At 45.2% G+C, this 26940-nt stretch overlaps 1 protein-coding gene across 1 annotated transcript; it reads left to right on the forward strand.

The window, feature by feature from the left end:
• The first annotated feature begins 254 nt into the window (after positions 1–254).
• On the forward strand, positions 255–25963 carry LOC149867704 (ropporin-1-like). The gene is made up of 5 exons (XM_090045977.1): positions 255–370; positions 5145–5262; positions 7124–7285; positions 23747–23919; positions 25897–25963. The coding sequence occupies exons 1-5, from the start codon at positions 255–257 to the stop codon at positions 25961–25963; spliced, it is 636 nt and encodes a 211-aa protein (XP_089902103.1).
• The last annotated feature ends 977 nt before the right edge of the window (positions 25964–26940 follow it).

Genomic DNA, 26940 nt, shown 5'->3' on the forward strand with positions numbered 1-26940 from the left:
TGTGCAATAGACTTTTCACCCAGAGAAATCTTAGTGTATTCTTGTTTTGTTTTTAAGTCATGTGCACTTAGATTTTGCTCTGAAATTATAGACAGAGCCAGCAAACTGAACCACTTCACAAATTGAACCAGATCTTTCCAAAAGCACTGATAGCTTTTCTAAGAAAATCTTGTCCTTTAATACTTTTACCCATTTCCAGCATAGACAGAGTATGTTATAAAATGGTTATTTTTTTCCCCATAGGTACAGTAATTATGCCGTATACAGATACGCACATAAGCATCCCGCCACAACTTCCAGAAATACTGAAACAATATACAAAAGGTGCTATCCGAACCCAGCCTCCAGATCTTCTACAATGGTCTGCTGAGTATGTTAAGTTATTTTTTTCCTAACACATACTTAAAAAAACCCTGAGTAATTTTCAGTTACAAGGGACATACCAGGTACCATGGAAAAGTTGATTGCTTCAGTGGATCTGTTCCCTGAAGTCAATTGAATGCTGCCAGCTAAGGATTGGCCTCTTAGTACAAAAGAAACTGGTAACCTTACTGAGCACCTGCAACTCTGTGAAGTCAATGGGAACGATGAATATTCATTTCCTGTCAAGGTTTGCCTTGTGCTGCTAATATTTGCTATAAGTACACTTTCACCTTCTCATCTTCCCCACTGTGCCTGGACATGTGGTAATTGTAAGTACCTCTACAGCTGGTACATCATTAGGATAATCAAGCCAAAGACTAAGATATGGGTGATCACTCTGCTCCCTACTCTAACTCATGGCGCTTCACAGAAACAGACATTCGCTGTTGAGTCAGGGGTAGGGGGGATTGAGCTCCACTTTGGAGGTGATCCAGCGTAGGAGCTACAGCCTGCCTACAGCCTCTGTCCCCTAGCCAACCCCTCCCCCCCATTCCAGTGCTGTCTGCAGGATGGGAGAGGGGAAAAGGGAGGGGAGGGAGCTCCAGACTGGGGTTTGCCCAGCCTGAGCTGGAGGCCATGAGGCAGGGGTCTCCAATCCACCTTTCCCCACTCCAGCTCAGGCTGGGCAAACCCCAGCCTGCAGCTCATTCCTCCTATTTTCTCTCCCTGCCTTCCTACAGACAGCACCGGGGGTGAAGCTGGGCTGCTGCAGCACAGCCTCAATTGCACACAGAGACTGACAGAAGTTAATGAAGGCGCTCCACTTTTGAATGCCTTCATCTGAACACTCATTAGATAAGGGTTAATTTCTCAGATGATTGGGCACTTTTAAAGTGCTCTGCAGCCATGCACTTCTGTCAGGGCATGGCTGTAGAGCACTTTCAAGGGGACGATCACATGACAAATGTAACTTCTATGAGCACCCTCTGTGTCCTCAGATGTATAATTGCTGGCTTGAAATCAGAATGGTTTTAATTAAATTGTTCTGAAAAGCAAGTTTCTACCTATATTCAGCCCTTTAGTGAATTATATACATTTTAGAAGCACTACTTTTTTCACTCCAAATTCTTCACCATCCAGGAGCAAAGAGAAGTAATGTTTGTTTCTTAAGTGCATTCATCTTGGAGGGATGGGGTCATCACCAAGAAGGACTATGTTACAGTCGCCCGAGGATGTAGGGGGGCAGTCAGGAAGGCCAAGGCAGAGATGGAGATAGGACTAGCTTCCCGGATTAAGGACAATAAGAAGTCCTTCTTCAAATACATAGGGGGTAAAAAGAGGGTCCCGGGTAATGTGGGGCCCCTGCAGGACACGATGGGCAACTTAGTCGTCATGCCAGATGACAAAGCTAACATATTTAACGATTTCTTTGCCTCTGTCTTCCCAAGTAGGGACCAGTTCAGTCACCTCCCTGCTGGGCCCCCCTCAGGACCCGGGAGAGACACGCCTGGGCCAGGGGTTAGCGAGGAGTTAGTTAGGATACTTCTGGAGAGGCTGGACGTGTTCAAATCCGCTGGTCCGGACGATCTTCACCCTAGGGTTCTACAGGAACTGGCCGAGGTCATTGCAGGACCCCTGGCGCGGCTCTATGAGCACTCGTGGTGCTCTGGTGAGGTGCCGGAGGACTGGAAGAGGGCCAATGTAGTCCCTATCTTCAAAAAGGGAAAAAAAGAGGACCCGGGAAATTACAGGCCAGTTAGTCTTACCTCAATCCCGGGTAAGCTCTTTGAAAAAATCATCCTGGCACACATCCAGGAGGGCCCTGCGGGGGAATGCATGCTCAGGGGCAACCAACATGGGTTCATCAGTGGCAGGTCTTGTCAGACCAACCTGGTGGCCTTTTACGATCAGGTCACCAAATCATTAGACGCAGGGGTTGCTGTGGATGTAGTCTTTCTGGACTTCCGGAAGGCTTTCGACACTGTCTCTCACCCTGTCCTCATCAAAAAGCTGGGAGACTGTGGTGTCGATGCCCACACGGTCAAATGGGTCGCCAACTGGTTGGAGGGCCGCACCCAGAGGGTGGTAGTGGATGGGTTCTTCTCGACCTGGAAGGACGTGGGCAGTGGGGTTCCGCAGGGCTCGGTCCTCGGGCCCGCACTGTTCAACATCTTCATCAGTGACTTGGATGAGGGGGTAGAAAGCACCCTGTTCAAGTTTGCTGATGACACTAAGATGTGGGGGGATGTGGGTGCACTAGAAGGGTGCAATAGGCTACAAGCTGACCTTGACAGGTTGCAACGGTGGGCGGATGAGATTAGGATGGGGTTTAACACTGATAAGTGCAAGGTGTTGCACATGGGGAGGAAGAACCGGCACCACACTTACAGGTTGGGGAACTCCCCTCTTGCCAGCACGGAGACGGAAAAGGATCTTGGAGTCGTCATTGACTCCACGATGAACATGGGCCGGCAGTGTGGGGAGGCAGTCAAGAAGGCCGACCGTACCCTGTCATGCATCCACAGATGCATCTCGAGCAGGTCCAGGGAGGTGATCCTCCCCCTCTATGCGGCACTGGTCAGGCCGCAGCTGGAGTACTGCGTCCAGTTCTGGGTGCCACACTTCAAGAGGGACGTGGACGATATGGAAAGAGTCCAGAGGAGGCCACTCGTATGATCAGGGGTCAGCAGGGCAGGCCTTATGAGGAGAGGCTACGGGACCTGAACCTGTTTAGCCTCCACAAGAGAAGGTTAAGGGGGGACCTTGTGGCCTGCTACAAACTGGTCAGGGGGGATCAGCAGGTATTGGGGGAGTCCCTGTTCCCCCGTGCGCTGCCAGGAGTGACCAGGAATAATGGTCACAAGCTGGCGGAGGGTAGGTTTAGATTAGATATTAGGAGGCGCTACTTCACAGTCAGGGCGGCTAGGGCCTGGAACCGGCTTCCAGGGGAAGTGGTGCAGACTCCTAGCCTGGGGATTTTTAAAAGGAAGTTAGATGAGCACCTTGCCGGGGTCATCTGACCCCGGTGCTCTTTCCTGCCAAGGCAGGGGGTCGGACTTGATGATCTACCTAGGTCCCTTCCGACTCTAGCTACTATGAAACTATTAAACTATCTAGGGTAGCCAGTTAAGTTTTTGAAAACTGGTCAGGGATCATCAGATTGGGATCATCAGGTCAGTATCGGTACAGTGACTTCAGTGAAGGAAGCATATACAAACAGACCTATATGTGTATATATGCATGTATCTACATATATGCACTAAAGTCACTGTACCTGTGCAGATTTACGCCGACTCAGGATATGGCCCTGTACCTCTACAACCCCACTATTCCCTTTGTTTACCTCTGAGTAACTCTCCAGTGGTCTCCTCTTCAGTGGGCTAGTGGGTGACTTGATCTGAACCATGATGAGGATGACATTTACATTATACTTACATACTCTATCACAGGGGTTGGCAATGTTTTTGGGCAGAGGGGCCTGATCCTTGTTGTAGCAGCGCAGCCCTGGCCCCTTTCCCAAGGCCCAGTGCCAAGCAAAATGCCTTCCTATGCCGTGCTCTGGCACACATGCCAAGGGTTGCCACCCCTGCTCTGTTACATTACAAGGCTTTGTTTTGCTTTGTGGTTGGGGTTTTTTTTACAAGCAGTGTTTAACACAACAGCAATATCCAAAGCATGTTAGATTTTACTTGCTTTTTTTCAAATTTGCCAGCTGTGGAGCCTAAATTACTATACAAAGAGTTTTCCCCAGGGCACATCAGTGCCTGGAGTAGCACTAACATTTAAACCAAGGGATCAAATTTATTTATAAGGCAACATGTCCTTTGTCTAATGAATATCCCTTGTCTGAAATGTCAGCCCATCAGCTGATAGTGACATATGTGGATGATAGATAGGGATAAAACTTTTCTTAACTGAAGAAAGAAACAAATTGCTTTTGGAAATGCACGGAACAATGGGCTTAAAAAATAACAGCCCTGTTCTCTTTCAGTGCTTTCAGTATGTTTGATGTATTATGTCTAAAGCGGGGCTATGTTCTCTCCAGTTTACTCATTTCCAGTAGCACAAAGGTATTGCATCTTGAATGCAGTCTGGTTTGAGATTTAACAAAAAAGCCCGGTGATACCACTACCACTGTAGTGCTACTATCAGAAGCAGAGTTCTCCCTCACCAGTTTGCTTTCTTGATATCACAGAGCTCAGGTCAGAGAAAACTGGGCTGGAAGGAGCAGCCTCTGGATCTGATCTAATCCATCCTTTTATCCCAGGAGGACTAGAGGCGTCCATACTACAGTTTGTAAGAAACTCCATGGTTTCCTTAAAACTTGATTTTTTTATTTAAAGGCACTGTTTATTCATGAAGGGTACTATTAAGTGTTTGTTAAAGTACTTTCCTAAATACGAATCAAATTTAGCATGCACTCAAGTGCTTTACTGAACTGGGCACAAAATATAACTCGTAAAGAAAAGGGCACTATGGGCCTGATTTAATGTCCACTGAATTTAGTGGAACAACTTCCCCTAACTACAGTGAGGTTTGGATTAAGTCCTTCAATCCTATCTGTAGCAATCTTTGTGCAGAAGAAAAGGAAAAGATGTTTGGTAGTGCAGTACTTTACACACAAAATCCAGTGCAACTTTAAACAAAAACTGCTGCCGGCAGACAGCAGAAAAGCAGTTGTCTTCTGTTTAGTAGCTATAAATTATACTAAAACTTCCTGTTTGATATCTGCTACTGTGAAATACATTTCAAAAGCAGCACTTCTCTGTCTTTTTATCTAGTTACTTTACAGCTGTTGCCCGTGGTGATATTCCTCCAGTAAGGGAGCGAACGGAGAGGGCCCCTCTGTCAAACTGGGCAGACCTCACTCCAGAGATCTTAAAGGTCTTACATCAAAGAGTAAGAAACACCTCGTTTACATTTTGGGGCAAGTACATAGCAGGTAGATGATTTGCATACATATGCTGTTTTGCTTTGGTAATTATGATACAGTGACTACATTTTCTTTCTGAGGAAATGTAATTGCTTTCAATGTTATGTCTGGAAATACTTGATTCAGTTAATTCAAGTAAATGTGTATGGAAAGTATTAATATATTACCTGGCAGCTTTGAAAAGCATGAAAGAACTAAGCACATGACCTTTAATACGACTTTTTGGCTGCCTGCAATAATACAAAATACACTATTCCTTAACCGGACTTCCTTTGGCCCTGATTGTGAATCTTTCTCATACTGGTGGGTGCCTCATTGTAGCCAAAGGGAGAATTCACATCAATAAATACGTACTGGCAATTGGGACATTTGTAAAATTAAAGTTCCACCAGATGCAGCAGGAATAATTCTTGACCGGCAGGGGATTGGGACACACTTTGCGGATAGGTTTCATGCTTCCCTTGTCACTCAAGTTCACAGCCTTGGGGGCTCCTGGATCCTTTGTTGCGCCTGGATCTTCAGGTGGCGGTCGTGGCTGGGAGAGCCCTTCACCAGCTCCACTTGGTAAGAGGGCTGTGACTTCCTTTCAGCTTCAGACCTGATCGCCATCCGTGCTTTTGTAACCTTGAGACTAGACTGCTGTATTCTACTATTACATGGGGCTGCCCTTGATAACTGTCTGGAAGCTGCAAGTGGCACACAGCGTAGCAGCTCGCCTTGTGATAAGAGTGGGTCTCCAGGAGTGCATAAGCCGGATGCTGCCTTAGCTCCCATTAGCTTTTGGACACAATTCAAGATGCTGGTTTTGATCTACAAGGCCCATAATGGTTTGGGCCCTACATATTTAGGGGGCTGGCTTCTGCCTATCTTGATTCCTAAGGTCAGCTGAGAGAAGCCTCCTGCAAGTGCCATGAGTGCACCCAGTTTGCTGTGTCAAAACGTGAGAGGTCATTCATGGCAGTGACTCAGCTGTGGCACTCTCTCCCCCCTGGGACTTGCCAGAGCCCAACCTCATCTTTTGGATATGCTATATCTTCTTGTTTGGAGAAGTGTTGAGCAAGGAAAGGAGGTTTTTTTCATATCTTACTCTAATAGTCTATCCACTTTTATTAGTTTTCATTCCCTTATTATTCCCTTATTGTAAGCCCCCTGGTCCTTTGTTGAGAAGAGTAGAATATTAGTAAGCAAATAATAAATAAGTTCCTTTATTTATACTGTTAATTTTACTTATATTTACATAATTTGTGATTGACCCCCTCCAGTCTTTAGTTATATTTTCTATGCAAATCAGACTTACAATGAGCTTTTACCACTGTGTCTGCAAAATGGGTGTCAGGAATTAAATTACTCCTAGAGGCCCTTGGCATCATTAACATAATTTCAATCCAAAGTCACCCCAAATGACGTCAGAGCCAAATGTCTATACAGAGTCCTGATCAAGTTTCCCAAAGGGCCATTATGGAGTACATTGTTGCATGATTAGGAAGATTCAGTATAGTGGGAGGGTCCAGCTACACCAAATATTCTGACACCATTTTTTTTTTGGCGTAACACTTTGGTGCTAATTACTGTTCCTTGAAAAGTCCTTACCATTTAGTAAATGTAGCTCAAGCACAGTGTTAAGAGCCCTTGAGCATTGAAGGGCCTCTGGCATTTTCTCTTCTGCACTGTGCAGCAAACGATCAAATCTATCTATGATGCTTACTAACAGGACGTTGGAGTTAATGAAATTCTGTTTTAAAGATCTGAAAAAGAAACCCAGCTATGGAGACAAAAGGTATTCCTTTTCTCATGACAATCCCATGATATTGTTATATATGTTTCCAGGTGGGTGGGAGACTGATAGTCCATGCGGATGAACTGGCTCACTTATGGAAGGTGCTGAATCTCCCAACAGACTTATTCGAGAGCGTGATGAATGTAGGGCATTTTACTGAAGAAGTTGAATGGCTAAAGTTTTTAGCCCTGTCAAGTAGTTCTCTTGGAGTTGTAAGTATTTCCACACTTTTTATTCATGTGTATTTATATTCTTTAAATAGCTGATTTTGATTTTATATTTGGGTTGTGCCTGGAGTTTGCGCAAAAGGATATTTTAACCATGTTATGGACTGACCCACACCTCCTGGCTTTGAGCTATTATTTTTAACTATGCCACCTCAGGTATGACTGGAACCTGAATGTCCCTGTAAACTCCAACACAGCATGCTTTGCTTTCAGCTGATTCATCTATCAGTGCATTGTTAAGATTTGACAACAGGTTTTAGTTATCTATCCTTGTTTCACAGATAATCTGCAATTGCGTAAATGTAAAATAAAACAGATAAGAGTGACAGTGGCAGCAATGTTACCATAGTATCCCAAAATTACAGTTAGCAGATTTTGTCTGAGTAATGAATAACTGGGTAAATTCTGGCTTTCTTCACTCTGACTCGTTCACTTTTTCCCAATTTAAGGAAATGTTATTTTAAGAGAAAATCACTCAGACCTGGACAAAATATCATGTGTCTTTGGAGACAAGACAACATGGGATCATAAGAAAGTAGGGTTGGAAGGGACCTCACAAGGTCATCTAGTCCAACCCCATACTCAAGGCACAATCAACCTGACTAAACTAACCTAGTCAAATGTCTGTCCAACCTGCTCTTGAACGTTTGCAAGGATGGAGAGTCCACGTCTTCTCTAGCCAGCCTCTTCCAGCGCTTGCCCACTCCTCCCCTTGTCTTCAACCTAAATTTCCCCAGCTGCAGCTTGAAGCCATTACTCCTAGTCTTGTCCCTTACAGCTACAGAGAAAAGTCCATCTCCATCCACTCTATAATCTCCCTTCTATTATGTGAATACTGCTATGAAATCCCCACCTCCCCTCAGTTTTCTCTTCTCCAGACTAAATAACCTTAGTTCTTCCTCATAAGTCTATCTCCCAGGCCCCTGATCATTTTTGTCACTCTGCTGGACTTTTCCCAAATTGTTCACATCCTTCTGGAAGTGTGAGACCCAAAACTGGACACAGTGCTCCAGATGAGGCCTCACCAATGCTGAATAGAGCAGAAGAATCACTGCTCTTGATTTTCCTGTCAATACAACCCAGCATGCTCTTGGCCTTTTTGTCAAAAAGAGTAAACTGGCATTGATGACCTCTACCTAACCCAGGAGGTCTATGGGCCGACTAGGGGAGAGGCATTGCTTGATGTGGTCCTGGCCAAAGGGGAGAACCTGGTAAGCGATCTGCAGATCAAAGGGAAGCTTGGTGAGAGCAACCATGAATTCATAGATTTCATAGACATTAAGGCTGGAAGGGACCTCGGAAGATCATCGAATCCAGCCCCCCGCCCAAAGGGCAGGAAGTCAGCTGGGGTCATAGGATCCCAGCAAGATAAGCATCCAATTTACTCCTGAAGGTGTTCAATGTAGGTGCTTGAACCACCTCCGCTGGCAGACTGTTCCAGACCTTGGGGGATCGGACAGGAAAGAAATTCTTTCTTATGTCCAGCCTGAAACGGTCTTGAAGTATTTTATGACCATTCAACCTCGTCATCCCTTGGGGTGCTTTGGTGAACAAACGTTCCCCCAGATACTGGTGGTTACCCCAATAAACTTATAGGTGGCCACCAGATCACCCCTGAGCCTGCGCTTTTCCAGGCTAAAGAGCCCCATGGCTCTCAGCCTGTTGTCGTAAGGTCTGTTTTCCTGACCTCTGATCATGCGCGTGGCTCTTCTCTGCACTCTCTCAGCTTCTCCACATCCTTTTTGAATTGTGGAGCCCAAAACTGGATGCAGTACTCCAGCTGCAGCCTCACCAAGGCCGAGTACAAGGGGAGAACGACGTCCCGGGATTTGCTTGAGAAGCATCTATGGATGCAAGCCAGTGTTCCATTAATGAAGATGTTGAACAATACGGGTCCCAGGACAGAGCCTTGGGGGACCCCACTGGTCACAGGGCACCATGACGATTGACTTCCATCAATTACTACCCTCTGGATCTGACCACGGAGCCAATTTCCCAGACAGTGGATCGTGGTGGACCCAAGGCCACAATTGGCCAGTTTCACCAAGAGGTGATCATAGTTTCATAGTTTCTAGGGTCGGAAGGGACCTGAGTAGATCATCTAGTCCAACCCCCTGCCATGGCAGGAAAGTACTGGGATCAGAGTATCATGGGATACCAGATCAAAGGCTTTTTTGAAGTCAAGATATATGACATCAATCTCTTCTCCCTTGTCCAGGTGATAGGTCACCTGGTCATAAAAGGAAATGAGATTGGTCAAGCAAGACCTACCCACAACAAACCCATGCTGGCTATCCCTCAGGAAGTTGGCGTCGGCCAGTCCATTAAGGATGGCTTCTTTAATAAACTTTTCTAAGATCTTCCCCAGGATAGAAGTCAGGCTGATGGGCCTATAGTTAGCTGGATCCACTTTCCTCCCTTTCTTGAAGATCGGCACCACATTGGCCTTCTTCCAGTCTTTGGGCACTACACCAGAGCGCCAGAAGTTTTCAAAGATCCGTGCCAGGGGCTGGGCTATGAGGCTTGCCAGCTCCTTGAGTACCCTGGGGGGTCGATTGTCAGGGCCAGCTGATTTGAAGGTATCCAGCATCTCAAGGTGTTCCTTCACAAGGTCAGCATTAATGGAGGGCCAGGGATCTCCCTCACCCGGACCTCCCTGTCCTGTAGCGGGCATGGGCGTCCCATGGGACTGATGAAAGACTGATGCAAAGTACCCATTTAATAGGTTGGCTTTTTCCTGGGCATCAGTTCTCAGTTGCCCCATCTGGTTCAGCAGGGGTCCATTGTTGCCTTTGCTTTTCCTCCAGCTCCCCACATATCTGAAAAAGGACTTTTTATTGTCCTTGATACTCAAAGCTAGTTGGAGTTCAGTTGGCTTTCCTGGTTTGCTCCCTGCAGGACCGGACCAGTGCAGAATAATTCTCCTTAGAGGTGAATCCCATCCTCCATTCTTTGTAGGCCTTTCTTTTTAGCCTCAGGAGGTCTGCTAGATTCCTGGAGAGCCAGGGGGGCTGCTGTGCCCTCTTGCTGCCTTTCCTCCAAGATGAAATCGAATTAGCTTGTGCATTGAGGATCGCTCCCTTGAGGAGCAACCACTCTTCTTGAACTCCCCTCTCCCTGGCTCATGGTCCCTTAAGGCCTCACTGACAAGCATCCTGAGCTTGTCCAAGTTGGCTTTCCTGAAGTCTAGGACTTCCGTGTTGCTGACTGACTTGCCAGCTTTACAGCAGATGGTGAAGGTGATCAGCTCATGGTCGCTGTCACCCAGCTTCCCATCGATCACTAGGTCACCAATTAGGTCATCCCCACTAGCCAGTACCAGGTCAAGCAGCACTTCGTCACCTTCTTAATTCACCGAAGAGCAGGCAAACCCCTCAGCAAAACAGAAGTCCTCAACTTTGGGAAGGCTGACTTTTGCAAACTGATAGAATTGGTCAGTCAGGCAATTAGAGGCCATGCCCCTCCCAGAAAAGGAAGTACACGAGGAATGGTCATCTCTCAAAAACATAATCCTTGAAGCACAGGGCAAAGCCATACCATCTCACAAGAAATGCAGTCAATGGGCAAGGAAGACCCCATGGCTGAATAAGGAACTGTTGAACCTCATTAAGTTCAAAGGAGTAGCCTACACCAGCTGGAAAAGAGGAAGCATTACCAAAGACAATTACTCTGTACTCGCCCGTGGTCGAGAAAAGCCAAGCTACAAACCGAACTTAGGCTTGCTACAGGGATCAAGGACAACAAAAAGTCCTTCTTCAGGTATGTGGGAAATAGGAAAAAGAACAAGGACAGTATTGGGCCCTGCAAGATCCAACAGGACAACTGACATCTGATGCCCTAGAAAGGGCCAATCTCCAATGACTTTTTTGCATCGTTTTTCCACCCTCCCAGGAGGATCCCACTGTCAGGAACAACACAAACCAATCTGGGAGCAGGCGACGAGCCCAAAATCGATGTGGATCAGGTGAAGGAACACCTTGAGAAACTGGACATTCACAAGTCAGCAGGGCCCAGACTGAACGTACCCAAGAGTCTTGCAGGAACTGGCAGACATCATTGCATCCCCCTTGGCAGGGAGATTTGAAAAATCACGGCACTCAGTCGAGGTCCCGGATGACTGGAAAAGAGCCATTGTGGTCCCTATCTACAAGAAAGGGAGGAGGGATGACCTGGGGAACTATAGATCAATCAATCTGACGTCCGTCCCTGGAAAAATCCTGGAAAAAATTGTCAAGGGATCCATCAACACCAGACTAACAGAAGGCAAGCTTCTGAATGCCACCCAACCCATGTCTTTGTGACTGGCAGGTCTTGTCTGACCAACCTCATCTCCTTCTATGACCGGGTAACATGTGCCCTCAATGAGGGAGATGATGTGGACATCATATATCTGAACTTCAAGAAGGCCTTTGACCTAGTTCCCCATGATGTCCTCATGATTAAGCTGGGGAACTAATGGCCTTGATCATCATACGGTCTGATGGCTAGGCAACTGGCTACAGGGTCAGACCCAAAGAGCACTAGTTGAAGGGAGCAAATCAGCGTGGTGCAGGGTTACCAGTAGAGTGCCTCAGGGCTCGGTACTTGGGCCGGTACTCTTTAACATCCTCATCAATGATCTGGATTCAGGAGTCAGATGTGAACTGGCCAAATTCAGACGATACCAAGTTATGGGGAAGGGTGGTCACGCCACAGGACAGGCAAGGGATACAGGTTGACTTGGACATGCTCTTAAGGTGGGCCAACCAAAACCTGATGGCCTTCAATGCAGAGAAGTGCAAGGTGCTGCACCTCAACAGGAAGAACTCCCAGCATGCTTACCGGCTCAGCAGTGCTACGCTCACTAGCACCATGACCGAAAGGGACTTGGGGGTCTTGACTGACCACAATATGAATATGAGCCACCAGCATGATGCGGTGGCTGGCAAAGCTAACCAAACTCTGGCGTGCATCCACCATTGTATCTCAAGCTTAAAACCAGGAAAGTCATCCTCCCACTTTACTCAGCCCTGGTGAGACCACAGCTGCATCCAGTATTGGGCCCCCCACTTCAGGAAGGATGTTGAGAAGCTTGAGACAATCCAGAGGAGAGCCACACATATGATCCAAGGCCACGAGGGAAGGCCATACAAGGAGAGGCTGAGGGACTTGGGACTCTTCAGTCTGGGGAAGAGAAGGCTCAGGATAGACTTGGCAGCCTATGATTACATAAAAGGGATTGATACATCAGGACCTGGGAGAACACCTACTCACCAGAGCTCCCCAAAGGATAACAAGCTCTAACAGCCATAAACTCCAGGAAGACCAATTTAGACTTGACATAAGAAAAAAGTTCTTTACAATGCGTGTGTTCAGGGTCTGGAACAAACTCTCCCCAGAGGTGGTACAAGCACCTACTCTGGACTCCTTCAAAAAACAACTGGATTTATTTCTTGCTGGGTTTACTAGATCCCAGCTGACATCCCACCTATGGCGGCAGGGCTGGACCCAATGATTTCATGAGGTCTCTTCCAGCCCCTAATGTCTATGAAATCTATGAAACTGATGGCTCATAATCAGCTTATGGCCTATTATCATCCTCAGATCCTTCTCTGCAGTTTGGCAACCTAGCCACTCTTTCCCAAGGCTGTATGTGTGCATGAAATTAGCCCATCCCAAGTGCAAGATTGCAGTTGTCCTTCTTGAATTACATATGTTTGCAGGTAATTCTGGCTCCTACCCCTGTCCTGCACTGTTTTCACCTCCATCAAATTTGGTGTCAACTGCAATTTGCCAAGCATGCACTTGATCCCATTATCCAAATCATTAAGGAAGATGTTGAACAATAGCAGACTCAGGATAGACCCCTGCAGAACCTCACTTGACACCTTTACCCAACCAGACATTGAGCCACTGATGATTCCCCGCTGAGCACAATGCTCCAACCAGTTATGTATCCAAGTTACAGTACTTTCATCTAGTCTGTATTTCCTTAGCTTGTTAATGAGAATGTCATGGCAGACAGTGTCAAAACCTTCCTAAAGTCAAAGTATACTACATCCAGTGCTCTTCCCGCATCAACAGAGCCTGTTACTTCCTCATGAAAGGAAATCTGGTTGGTCAGGCATGACTTGCTCTTGGTGAATCCATGCTAGCTGTTCCTGATCACCTTGTTCTCCTCTAAGTACTTCACAATGGTTTCCTTGAGGACCTGCTCCATGATCTTTCCAGGTATTTGCAGTCAAGCTGATTAGTCTGTAATTCCCTGGATCCTCCTTCTTCCCTTTGCTAAAGACGGATGCTATATTCTCCCTTTTCCAGTCAGCCGGACCCTCACCCAACTTCCTTGAGTTCTCAAGGGGGATAGCTAATGGCTCTGGAATTACTTCAGCTGATTCCTTCAGTTCCCTAGGGTGCATCTCATCCAGCCCTGCTGACTTGAATGCATCTATCTTTTCTAGGTAACTCTTAAACCATTCATCTACTACACTAGTTTGTTTGCCTCCTTCCCTATCTCTGCTGCCAACTGCGCTTGTCATCTGGTACCCGCCCCAATTTGTGAAGAGTGAAGTAAAAAAGCATTAAATACTTCCTCCTTCTCTGCATCACTGTGACCGATTGCCTTCTGCATTCCAGGAGGGACCTATGGGGTCTTTGGTCTTTCTCTTACTTTTGACAGATTTGTAGAGTCCTTTTTATTGCATCTTGTCATTTTGGGCATTTTTACACATGCCAGCACCACAACGCCGGGCACTTTGAAAAGCACCCAGCACTGTGATGCTTGCAGTTGTATAAGCGGGGAAATGCATGTCAGCTCTGAGAAAATGGTGGTGACGCATTCAAATGTTGAACTAAAACATATAGAAGGTGCTTTAGTTTAAAAGCACACTGCTGCCATTTTCTGCACGCTGACACTCATTTCACCTCTCATACAAGTGCACACGGTGCAGCACAGTACGCGTCAGCTCCTGTGCAGAGCAGACTCGATTAATCAAGTCTACTCCAAAGTGGCAGATCTCTGGCTTGTCAAGGGGCCAAAAAGTACGTGTAGAAATGCCTTTTGTTTCTAAGTTTCGGCCTTTGGTGCTCACTGAAATTCTGCTGCTATTGAGGGAAACGTGCATGTTCTAAGTTCATTTTTTATCCCCCTGGTGAAGGCGAGAAGCCAGTGCTGACTGAGAGAAACAATTCCTCCCTTACAGAGGAGTCTTTCTCATAACTTAAAGGAGCTATAGTTTATGCTAACAGTTTAACTAACTGCCATCTGGAATCTAATCTTTCCCCTGTAGTTAAGACATTTAGAACAGCATCTAAATCTTTCAAATTTGTTTGACTGTTCTTTGCCTGGGTTATGATGCTTTATAGAGCAAAGAAACTGTGCTGGCTATATTACCTTGTATTTGCTCAGTGGCAGATGAAAACCAAGTGACCGTGCCAATACGATTAGATGTATCTGCTGACTTTGATACTACGGCTCTCTTGGCCCGTAGGGCAATAACTCTTCAACCCTGAACAAGCTTTTATTTGGCATACCACCAGGTACTGTCTTGCTCCCACATCTATTAAACTTTAGGCAGTTAGGAAGGTTATCAGAAAACCAAGGGTTGTGGGATTTCCATTAGGTTTATGAACCCAGCATAGAAGCCTTAATTTGTCTGAAAAACATGCACGTGAGGGAATAAAACAGAGGCTCAGTGAAGGCAAAACTGAGGTGCTGTTGGTAAGTTTGGGAAAGAAATTACAAGATAAATTATTGCTGAACCAGAAGTTATCAGTTTAAAGCAAAAATTATTGGTGAAATTTCCTACCCTGTGCTGGCAGATGGTCAGAGCAGATTATGATAATGATCTCTTTTCTCTTTAAAATCTATCACTCCACTTGTGAAACAAGAGTGATACAGATCTTACAGAGAGTTAATTAAAATCTTGATAGGGCATTATGTCATTTGTTCTGGTGGTCAATACAATCATTTCCAGTATTGATGACAACACTTGCCTTATCTTGAACACCTGCAAGTCTTGAAAACCAGTCCAATTTAGAGACAATTCTCTTCAGAGATCATATTTCCTGTATTTTCCTTCTCCTTCATTCATCATTTTGGTCATTTCCATTAAAATGGGATATTTCTGCTCAGAAATGCATGTTTTGCTGCAATTTATCTTGCAATGTCATAATATTTTAGTTGTGACCTTAGAATTAGGTGTCATGGGGATAAATATGATATCTCAGATAAATTTTGACTTTCAGTGAGCAATAAAGAACCGATCAAACATTAGAAAACAAAATTACTGTGTCCATGTAACCCTCCCCATTAATGAAAAAGGCTTATATCAGCAGAACTGTTTCAAAACAGAGTTTTGATACAATCATCCATGGAATTCCAGTGGCTTTTCTAAATAAATAAAATATTTGTATATGAACTTATTTTAGAGAAACAGCGAAGGATCCTTTGTTAATTTAAGAACTGTAGGGCTGGTCATTGCACAATCATCCGGCACCATCTTGTGGAATGCAGAAGATGTGCATGAAACTTTGCACTGCTATTAAAAGTGTCATCGCTGGTTTATAAAGCTCAAAATATTGTGGGCCTTAATGATACTGTCCCCTAATGATGAGACAATCCACTATATTTTGATAAATTGAATAATCCTTAGTCTGATCATATAATCCTGTTGCTCCTCAGTGGGATTTTATTGTCTTTAATATGAGCAGTATCCAGCCAAAACTGAACATGTTTGAAAATCCCAACCCATTTGCACATTAGGATGTCAGTATTCTAGCTATCCCTCTAGAATAAAGGATTATCAGACAAGAATGTATCTGGGACCTGCATACTCATTTCAGCTTCACCAGAACTCTTGTGATTTCAAGACTCAGTTTTATGACCCCCAGAATTCATATAGCTGTCCTTTTCAGAACTGTTGTTTTAAGAAGTCAAGATTCTTAGCCAGGAGGATTTTAAATATCATTTCAGAAGTCCATCCTTTGAATCTAAAGTTAATTTTACAAATGATGAACTTTAGGAGGTTTAAGTTTAGCATCAGGCACACCAATGGAAAATCAGGATGCACCAAAATAAGGCATAAAGGCTCCTGCAGGCCTTTTAATGGTTAAACTGTACCTCATCTGAAGAATGCAGGGTAGATCCCAAAATACACACAGCAGTCGCTATAAGAACAATTAAAAATAACAAGACATGCTTTACAATGTGGAGACAACATGCTTGCATCACATTAATGCTTGCTACATTTATGAAGTGCTGCTACAACAGAACCAAGCACACCAGCAATTAGAAGTATTAGTGCGTGGCAGTGGTACTGCCTGTATTTTTAAATATACAACTCGCTTTCAAAGACAATTACTTGCTTAGTGGAAATGTTGGGTGGTGAGGGATGTACACAGCTCACATTGGTGATGGTTGCTCACATTTAGATTCATAGATTTTTAAATGCCACAACAGGCTCCTGTGATCCTTAAACTGATTCCCGGCATCACACAGGCCATAGCTTTTCTGTGAATTAATTCCTGCTTCAATTCCAATATATCTGACTGAATGCAAGTGCGACTTTTTGGTTTCCACTAATGGAAAACCCACCACAACACTGTGTAAGTCTGTTCAGTGATTAATTGGCATCTCTTATTTCTTATCTAAATTTGTCTTGCTTCAGCTTTTTCTTATGCCATTCTCTCTCAAATCGAAGATCCCCTTTTTAACAAAAGTCGGTCCCCACATAGGTATTTTTACCTGAGATCAAGTCACCTCTTACCCTTTTTTCAATAAAGTTAATAGATTGGACTCCTGGCACATAAGTTCATAGGCATATTTTCTAGTTCTTTAATAATGCTTTTGGAACTTTCCCGAGGAATACCTGGGCACTTCTCCCACGGTGGTGGCCAGGATGGCAACAGAAAGGCTGTTATTTGCACACCGCTGGTGCCCCAATCGCTCCTCCCTTCCCCCCTTTGCTACACTGCTTGACTTTTCCTGTACCTCATACAATGTTTAACAACATTTTTGAAAGGTGAACACTAGAACTGGACACCATAATCTAGTTGCAATTGCACTACTGCCAAATAGAGAGGTGACATAACCTCCCTCCTAGCACTCAGCACTCTCCTAATTATGTATCTGAAGTCTGCATTGACTCTTTTGGCTACAACATGTCACTGGGAGTTCCTGTTTAGCTGCTAATCCACCCTGACCTCCAAATCTTTTTCAGAGCCTCTGTCTGCTGGGATAGCACCCCCCGCCCCCCTCAGCCTCTAAATACAATCTGCACTTCTTTGCTCCTAGAATTACTACCTGTCCTCTTTCATCATTTCACTGTCCCTAATCTTTACATCATAAGTAAACATTATACATAATGATGTTATGTTTTCTTCTTTGACATTACTACAAATGTTTAAAAATGTCCATTAAACTATTTGATCTATTGACGATGATTCCCTTTTTACAATTTTATGTGGAGGTCTATCAGTATGTCACTTTTTAATCCATTAAATGGGTATTGTGTTGATTCTGTATCATGTAGTTTTAAAGGTCATATCCTTGTAAGACAAATCCCATAAATCCTGATATATTATGGCAATACTATTACCCGCTTCAGCTAAACTTGCAATCTCATGAAAAAGATAACATTAGTAAGACAAAATGTTTTCCATTAATGCTATCACTTTTCTTTAATTTATTATTTGACTCTCATGTCAGCTATTCCAGTATTTTGTCTAGGATCAATGTTGTACTGACAGGTTTTACTACCTGATTAACATCTGCCCAAGTTACAGCTGGAAAGGAAAAGTATTTCATAATCACTGTAGGATCTAAAGACATCATTTGTTTTTCCCAACTATGGAAAAGAAATTTTTACCAAACCCTTCTGCCTTCCTTGCATTATTGACAATTCTACCATTTCCATTGATTAACAGACCAATATGTTGTTAGGAATCTTTTTATTCCTAACTTACTTTTAAAAACTCTGTCTGTCCTTAATTCTGCTGGCCATGCTATTCTCCTTGCGTACTTTTGTTTCATTAATCCATGTTCCACAACTCCTGTTTTTTAACTAATACTAGTTACTATCACCTCCTTTTTTCCATTTGTTATATACCAGTGTTAGAGCTGTTGGAACTTCCCCTCTTCCTCGGGCAGGTTTTGTCTTATTTTATTTTTAATCAGTTGTGGCTTTTTGGCTGTATAGCACAGTGGTTCTCAACCAAGGTACCACAAAACCCTTTCCAGGGTGCCACAGCCCTGGTGCCACCACAGCCACATGAAGCTCTCTGCGGTGCTGTCATATTTCTCCGCCGCTACAGCAGGGAGCAGGGCCTGAAACAGTAGCTCCACCAGGGGCTTCCTCCGTGCTGCCGTGGAAGGACGTAGCTCCAGCTGGTCACAGACCATCCCAGGCAGGCAGAGTGGCTAGGGAGGGATCCAGGAAGGGCTCACTTTGAACCAGGTCCCCTTCAGCAGCATAGGGAAGGATTCACAGGGAATTCACAGGGAAGGGAAACATGCACATCACTCATAGTCCAGAGGACTCTTCCTCCAGGCAGCAGCCCAGCCCAGCCCAGCCCTTCACTACTGGGGCTCACAGAGCTACCCAGGCCTGTGAGAGTGAGGAGGCTGTGGGACTGGGGCCCGCAGGGAGCCCTCTCCCGGCAGGATTCCCTATCCTGCCAGGTCATGAGCAGCCAAATCTGGGGGTCACCCAGGGTCAGAAGAAGCAACCAAGATCCAAGGGGAGCGTGCAAAGTCCAAGTATAGGGGACCCAGGAAGTCAGATGTCTGGGGAACCAAGTCATAGATCCAGAGGGCTGGGCACAGCACAGGGTCAGGAGGCCAGCAGAATCAGTTTTCTAGGAGATCAAACTGGAGTCAGGTTAGGAAGCCAAAGGAGACTTTTACACATGCTCTACGTGTGGGGAGGGGTGCTTTAATTAGCAAACTGCACCAATTAAAAGCACACGAGCATCACTGCAAAATGCTGGCGGGGTGCTATGAACCGAAGCTTATCGAACGAGCTTGAATTCAAAGTGCCCTGATGCCATTTTTCAACACTTGGACGCTGATACATGCGATGCTAGAGTCTACTGGACAGCGTTTATTTCCGAGCTCCAGGAGACTCACTTAATCAAATCTACTCTGACACACTGGATTTCCAGCGTGCCAGAGCTGGTTTCCTGCACATCTATAGGAGTCCAAAGAGCCAGGCCAAACTCAGGATCAATGGGCAAGTCAAGCCAGGTAGCCAAAGACTCCACCAGGGACCCGGTAAAGACAGAAGCCAAGCATGAAGCAATATGAGTACAAGATTGAGCCTTGCTGACCAGATACTTCCTCCTTCAGGTCAGGGTTTTTTTTATAGGAAGGGGTGAACAGGTACCTGAGAGGGGGAGGGTGGCTAGGCCCCTATATCAGGTTCTGACCACGGATGTCTACCCCACTGCTCAACTGAGGAGGTCAGACTGGGATGAGTGGCTACACCTGGCAGCCTGACGTTTCCCTAGAGATCGGATCTGACTTTTCTCATCGTGCTGCACAGCCCTGCTTCCTGGCGTTAGACATCAGAACAGTAGCACCCGACCGAATTCAGAGACGTGATGTAGGGGTGCCTTGGGTTAAAAAGGGTTAAGAACAACTAGTTTAGTAAAGTGTTCTTAATTCCCAGAAGTCATTTACATTTTCCTGTTTAAATTATTTTCCCTAGAGCACTGAACTCATAATAGTTTTCAGCTGTGTGAAATTTGCCTTTTTAAAAGCCCAGGAACACGTATTACTGGTAGACTTAAATTTGCCATGTGTAAACAGAATAATATAGAAAGGATTGGTCGCGTTTAAGTAACAACTACTTGACTTCTACAGTCAGTTCCCTTCTCCTCTTAAAATCATGTTTCATTTAAAATAACCTTCATCGTGTTGGCTGTAAGACTTTCTGAGTTAGGAAACTCATCTAAAATCTTTAGGAATTTTAAAGATGTGTTAAATATTGTTAGCATGAGACCCCAGGGGAGGCGCACCCAGGCCAAGGGTCAGGGAGGATCTAGTCAGGGAACTTCTGGAGGAATGGGAGGTATTTAAATCAGCTGGTCCAGATGATCTCCACCCCCAAGTGCTGAGGGAATTGGCTGAGGTTATTGCGGGACCCCTGGCACGCCTTTACGAGCACTCGTGGTGCTCTGGTGTGGTGCCAGAGGACTGGAAAAGGACCAGTGTGGTTTCCATCTTCAAAAAGGGGAGGAAGAAGGACCCGGGAAACTATAGGCCAGTTAGTCTTACCTCGATCCTGGGGAAGCTTTTTGAGAGAATTATCCTGGCACATGTCCACGAGGGGCCAGCGGGGGAGATTATGCTTAGGGGCAACCAACACGGGTTCATTAGAGGCAGGTCCTGTCAGACCAACCTGGTGCCCTTCTACAACCAGGTCACCAAATCCTTAGACGCAGCGGTAGCAGTGGACATCGTCTTCCTGGACTTTCAGAGGCCTTCGACACTGTCTCTCACCCCGTTCTCATTAAGAAACTGGGGGCTGTGGTGTCGACACCCACACAGTCAATTGGGTCTCCACCTGGCTGCAGGGCCGCACCCAGAGAGTGGTGGTGGACGGGTCATTGTCGACCTGGAGGGATGTGGGCAGGGGGGTCCCGCAGGGCTCGGCCCTCGGGCCTGCACTGTTCAACATCTTCATCAGCGACTTGGACAAGGGGGTAAAAAGCACCCTGTTCAAATTTGCTGATGACACTAAGATGTGGGGGGATGTGAGCATGCTAGAAGGGAGGAATAGGCTGCAATTGGACCTAGACAGGTTACAGGGGTGGGCGGATGAGAACAGGATGAGATTCAACACAGACAAGTGCAAGGTGATGCACCTGGGGAGGAAGAACCAGCACCATACCTACAGGCTGGGGAACTCCCCTCTTGTCAGTGTAGAGGCAGAAAAGGGTCTTGGAGTCCTCATTGATGCCAAGATGAACATGGGCCGGCAGTGTGGAGAGGCAGTCAGGAAGGCCAACCGCACCTTGTTGTGCATCCACAGATGCATCTCGAGCAGGTCCAGGGAGGTGATCCTCCCCCTCTATGTGGCACTGGTCAGGCCGCAGCTGGAGTACTGCGTCCAGTTCTGGGCGCCACACTTCAGGAGGGATGCGGACAACATGGAGAGGGTCCAGAGGAGGCCTATCGCATGATCAGGGGCAGCAGGGCAGGCCCTACAAGGAGAGGCTGTGGGACCTGAACCTGTTCAGCCTCCAGAAGAGAAGGCTGAGGGGGGATCTAGTGGCCTGTTACAAACTAGTCAGGGGGGACCAGCAGGCACTGGGGGAGTCCCTGCTCCCCCGAGCACCGCCAGGAGTGACCAGGAATAACGTCACAAGCTGGCAGAGGGTAAATTCAGATTAGACACCAGGAGACGCGACTTCACAGTCAGGGCGGCTAGGATCTGGAACCAACTTCCAAGAGAAGTAGTGCTGGCTCCTACCCTGGGGGGCTTTAAGACAAGGCTTGACAATCACCTTGCCGGGGTCGTTTGACCCCAGTGCTCTTTCCTGCCATGGCAGGGGGTCGGACTAGATGATCTGCTCAGGTCCCTTCCGACCCTAGAAACTATGAAACTATGAGACACCCAGTCAAGTTGAAATCCCCATGATAACTCAGCTTATTTTTTCCAACCTACCTCCAATAGACCATCCTCTTCTGGTGTGATTTTTTGCTATCTGAAACTCTGCTTCTATCATCTCTGTTTCCTTCTATTTGCTTCCTGTACTTTTCTAAGGGAGACAGCTCAGTTTCACCTGAGTTGATGATAGCTGTCATACACTTTTAAGTTCCTAGCTCACAAGAATACATCACGCTGAACAGCAGTTATTCCTGCTTGATGTTTATACATTTTAAAACCTTGTAATCAGTTTTGTGGATCCATCTCTGATCTTTTCATATGCTTGGACTGTAAAATGTTTTGGCTGTCTTTTGGGTCAGTTTGTACAGTACTTAGCACAGATGATTTAGTATTATCGGAGTAAATAATACTAACATAGTATTTTTATTATTCATAATGCCCCTAAACTTATACTTTTTTACACACAGGCCAGGTACAGACATTGCACTTTTACCAGCGTAAGTGACTGGAAACTGGTTTCTGCCCATAACAGAACAGAAATTTGGCACACGCAAACTGATTTTAAAATGGCATTACCCGGTCTAAAATTTGCTCTCCCCACCACCACCAAAGAGTGAATGTGTTTTTTGTTCACTACCAATCTCAGCTACGCTGCTTACAGAAAACCATGTAACTTAGATCAATTCCAGCTTGGACTTCTTGAATGTCTGTACCTAGCCTTAAGCTTTTTCACTTGTGTTCTTTGAACCTTGTCTTATCAATTCATTCCTCTAGCTCTTAAATAATTTTTGTAACTATTATTTGAATTCATTCCAGTTTGTCAGCCTCTTCCTGTCACTAAGAACTTTAGACAGTGCTGACTCGTTCATTATAGTAGGATTCTTATACCTCTGATCTGTGATATATCTAAGTATAAAGTCTGCATTCATCATGGGGTGTTTTCTGCTAATATATTCCATCATAAACTTTTACTAGGCTTGTTTTCCAGTTTGACAATACTGCAATTCAGATTTCTTCTTCCTGTTTATTAGTTGAGCCATTTTCCCAAGAAACTTAGTTTAGGATGCATGTCCAGGATGAATCTTATTTTGGTGTTTTCCTTCTCAAGACTGTTAACTCTTCAGGTCCTTTATGTTGCTCGTTTGACTTTAATGTCAATTTGCTTGAATTAGGACCTTGTGCTTACAAGGTTTTTGATTCACTCCCATACAAGGAACCTGAAACCCTCATTCACTCCTGCACAGATTACACAGGCTTCAGTTCCAAGTGCACAGAAGTAGGTGGATGATATGACTCCTTCCTAGACCAAATGAGTATGGAGGGACCAGGAAGTGACACGCTAACTTGACTCCCTGGATGCACTAGGCCAGTATAAAAGGGTCACAATTTGCTGCTGATACAGTCAAGAAACAAATTATTTCTCAGACTGAGTAAGGAGGAAGCAAGGAGGAAAGTGAGGCTCAAAGACTGTGACTGATAGGGAATGGAGCAGCTCAAAACTATAACTAGACTGTAGCCCTCAGTGATGGCTGTAAAATCAATGTACCATTTATCAGATGAAGAATAATGACACACATTTATTTGCAATGAAAGATGCTATTCTAATCCCAAAATCCTTGTTCTAGATCCTAAAGGTGCTAAACAAAACCCAAGCCTCAATTCAGACCCTAGAGATCCCCAGAAGTTCTCTCCCCTACCCCTTTCATTCAGACATTACCATAATGCTTTTTTTAGTTATGTCTTTTTCACTAGGTTTCTGACAATATTCCTCTCTGTATCTAGGCATATAGGATATTAACCCATCTATTAATAGTGGCAAATTGAGGCAGTTTCATTGTTTTAATCTGTTTACTAGAATATCACAAGAACTCTGAAGATCATATGTGAGGTTTTATCCAACGATGACAGTGGACCTGCACGTATTCCTTTTAGCACGTTTCAGTTTCTCTACACGTACATTGCAGAAGTGGATGGGGAGATATCATTATCCCACGTCAACAGAATGCTCAATTACATTGAACAGGAGATGTAAGTAAGCCTGTATCAATTGGCATGCACAGTTAAAGGTGCATTCATCAAAGATGTGTGTTTATACTGTAGATCTTAAATTACAGGGAGGCTGGGATAACAGGCAAGGAGAAGGGGTAGAAGAAAAGGGAGAGGAAGGGTAGAGCGAGAAAATAGACTAATGAAAATTAAATTGGCAGAGAGGTGAAGGAGAAAGTCTGCAAAAGAAAGGGCATCCAAGGTAATTTGGAAAAAGCAACAAAGGATATTCATAACGAGGGAATAAGAATAGGATGGGATTCAACACTGACAAGTGCAAGGTGATGCACCTGGGGAGGAAGAGCCAGCACCATTCCCAGAGGCTGGGGAACTCCCTTCTCGTCAGTGCAGAGGCAGAAAAGGATCTTGGAGTCATCATTGATGCCAAGATGAACATGGGCCGGCAGTGTGGGGACGCAGTCAGGAAGGCCAACCGCACCTTGTCATGCATCCACAGATGCATCTCGAGCAGGGCCAAGGAGGTGATTCTCCCCCTCTGTGCGGCACTGGTCAGGCCGCAGCTGGAGTACTGCGTCCAGTTCTGGGCGCCACACTTCAGGAGGGATGTGGACAACATGGAGAGGGTCCAGAGGAGGCCACTCGCATGGTCAGGGGCAGCAGGGCAGGCCCTATGAGGAGAGGCTACAGGACCTGAACCTGTTCAGCCTCCAGAAGAGAAGGCCGAGGGGGGATCTAGTGGCCTGTTACAAACTAGTCAGAGGGGACCAGCAGGCACTGGGGGAGTCCCTGTTCTCCTGAGCACTACCAGATGTGACCAGGAATAACGTCACAAGCTGCCAGAGGGTAGATTTAGGCTAGCTTTCAGGAGGCGCTGCTTCACGGTCAGGGCGGCTAGGATCTGGAACTAACTTCCAAGCGAAGTGGTGCTGGCTTCTACCCTGGGGGTCCTTAAGAGGAGGCTTGACAATCACCTAGTCGGGGTCATTTGACCCCAGTACTCTTTCCTGCCATGGCAGGGGGTCAGACTCGATGATCTGCTCAGGTCCCTTCCGACCCTAGAAACTATGAAACTATGAAAAGACAGGAGAAAGAAGAAGTGTGTAATTTGTTTTGTTCAATAGCACCAAAGGTGTACTAGATTCTTTGCAGCTGACAAAGACAGACAGTGTCCCAACGCCAAAATTTTACATTCCTGATGAAAATACAGGCCTGTCTCACTTCAACTTTAAAGAATTATTATTACTATTTAGTATGTATATAGCACAACTGTATACCCTACTGTGTTAAACAAGAAACAAGCCCTTACCCTATAGAACTTACATTTTAAGAGACATACCCTTAGCTGACATTAATTGCCATTACTGTCATTGATTCCCAAAAGGGATAACCATTTATAGAGGCTAGGGATTTGCCACTAAAGGAACAAATGTACAATACAAAGCAGTAGAAGAGCAAATAAATGTGCCCAAAGCATTGAATTATGCTTACAATAATGCTATAGAAGGGTAATGTCTGTATTTTTCTGTAAAGAAGGAAAGCATCTTGGTGTAACTTAATAAAATACTTGTTTTAAGTACAGGGAATGTCATGAAGAGGCATAATTTGGAGAGGAGGAAGAGACAAAGTGCTCAATACGTCTATGACCATGAAAGCAAGCATTTCACTGGTTTCAGTGGGAATTGTGCAGGTCCAATTAATACAGTTTAGAGCAGTGGTGCTCAATCTTTTGGCCCCAGGACTCCACACAAGTCAGGAAATTTAGCAGCAGGGAACACCAATTAAAATGCTGCCCTCACTCGCTTGCCACCAAATTTCCAGATCTGTAGGGAGATGCACATGACATCAAAGGCAGAGCACCACTCTTTTAGAGAAAAATGTGTCAAAGGTTTAGAGAGCAGAAAGTCAGTGACACTGGGGAAGTTTGTGCTGTATGCTCATGATCAGAATACAGGACTCAATGACTTCAGCTAACAAATCCGTATTTCATTCTTCACACAGCATTGGACCAGATGGTCTAATTAAAGTGAATGATTTTACCCGGAATCCTCAGGTCAAGCTGGAATAAAAGCAAAGCTTTCCAGCAGTATGACAGCAGGATAAATGAAGGAAGCTGCTGCTGAATAACTCTTACCAACTGGTCCTTTACTGACTTTTTTTCTGTCTGTTAATAAACAATTTGGCAAAGAATTCAATAAAACTGTGAGAGTGTAGTTTAAGAAAGAATGTTAGTGAAATGGAATCTTCTTACACACTAATTATTAAAGCATGTCATAAATTTTGTACAGGAAATTTTCCCCTGAAAATTCAATGTTTCTGAAACTGAAAATTTTGCCAGAAAATGTCACTTCCAAAAGACTTTTGTTTCTTCACAAAAAATTCAAAATGAAGAAAATAATTTTGAATCAATGTTTTGCAATAAAATGAAAAATGTTTATTTAAAATGTCACGCTATTTCTACACTGATTTCCCAGTGAATCTCAGATCTAGTTCAAGGTCTCAGATCATCTTAGATTGTGTGTCATGGTTTGCCTTCAGTGGGTGTGCATGTGTAGTCTGCAATGCCTCAAAACTGTTTGAAGCACTGTAAACTGTGCACAGCGCATGCACACCCATTTGCTGCACTGCTAATTAACAGCACAGCACCAAAATTTGACACCAGGAGATTCCTGAAATCAAAAAACCCCCAAAAAACACTAGACTAAAAAAAGTGGTGCAGTGCATGCAGCAGATGCGTGCAGTGCCAGAAAGGGAGCCTGGCTAGCCAGAGCCACACTCGGATACTGGCTGGGCTCTGACTGAGTGGCCAGATTGGTGCTGCTGCTGCCTCAAGAGGCCCCCAGGGCCCAAGGTAAGGCTGTTAGGGCAGCACCCCAGCCTCTCCCACCCCATCCAGGTCAATTTGCTACATGCCACAGTGTGCGTGCAGGGGCATGCCCTGGGACAATAAGCAGGGGCACAAACACGTGCCGCCGCTATTTGTGCAATGGGAAATGCACACCTTGCATGTGTGCATTTATCTGGATTCTCCCAGTATGTCTAAAA

This window comes from Crocodylus siamensis, chromosome 4 (assembly GCF_052110815.1).
Source record: "Crocodylus siamensis isolate JL-2025a chromosome 4, ASM5211081v1, whole genome shotgun sequence".
NCBI lineage: Eukaryota > Metazoa > Chordata > Crocodylia > Crocodylidae > Crocodylus > Crocodylus siamensis.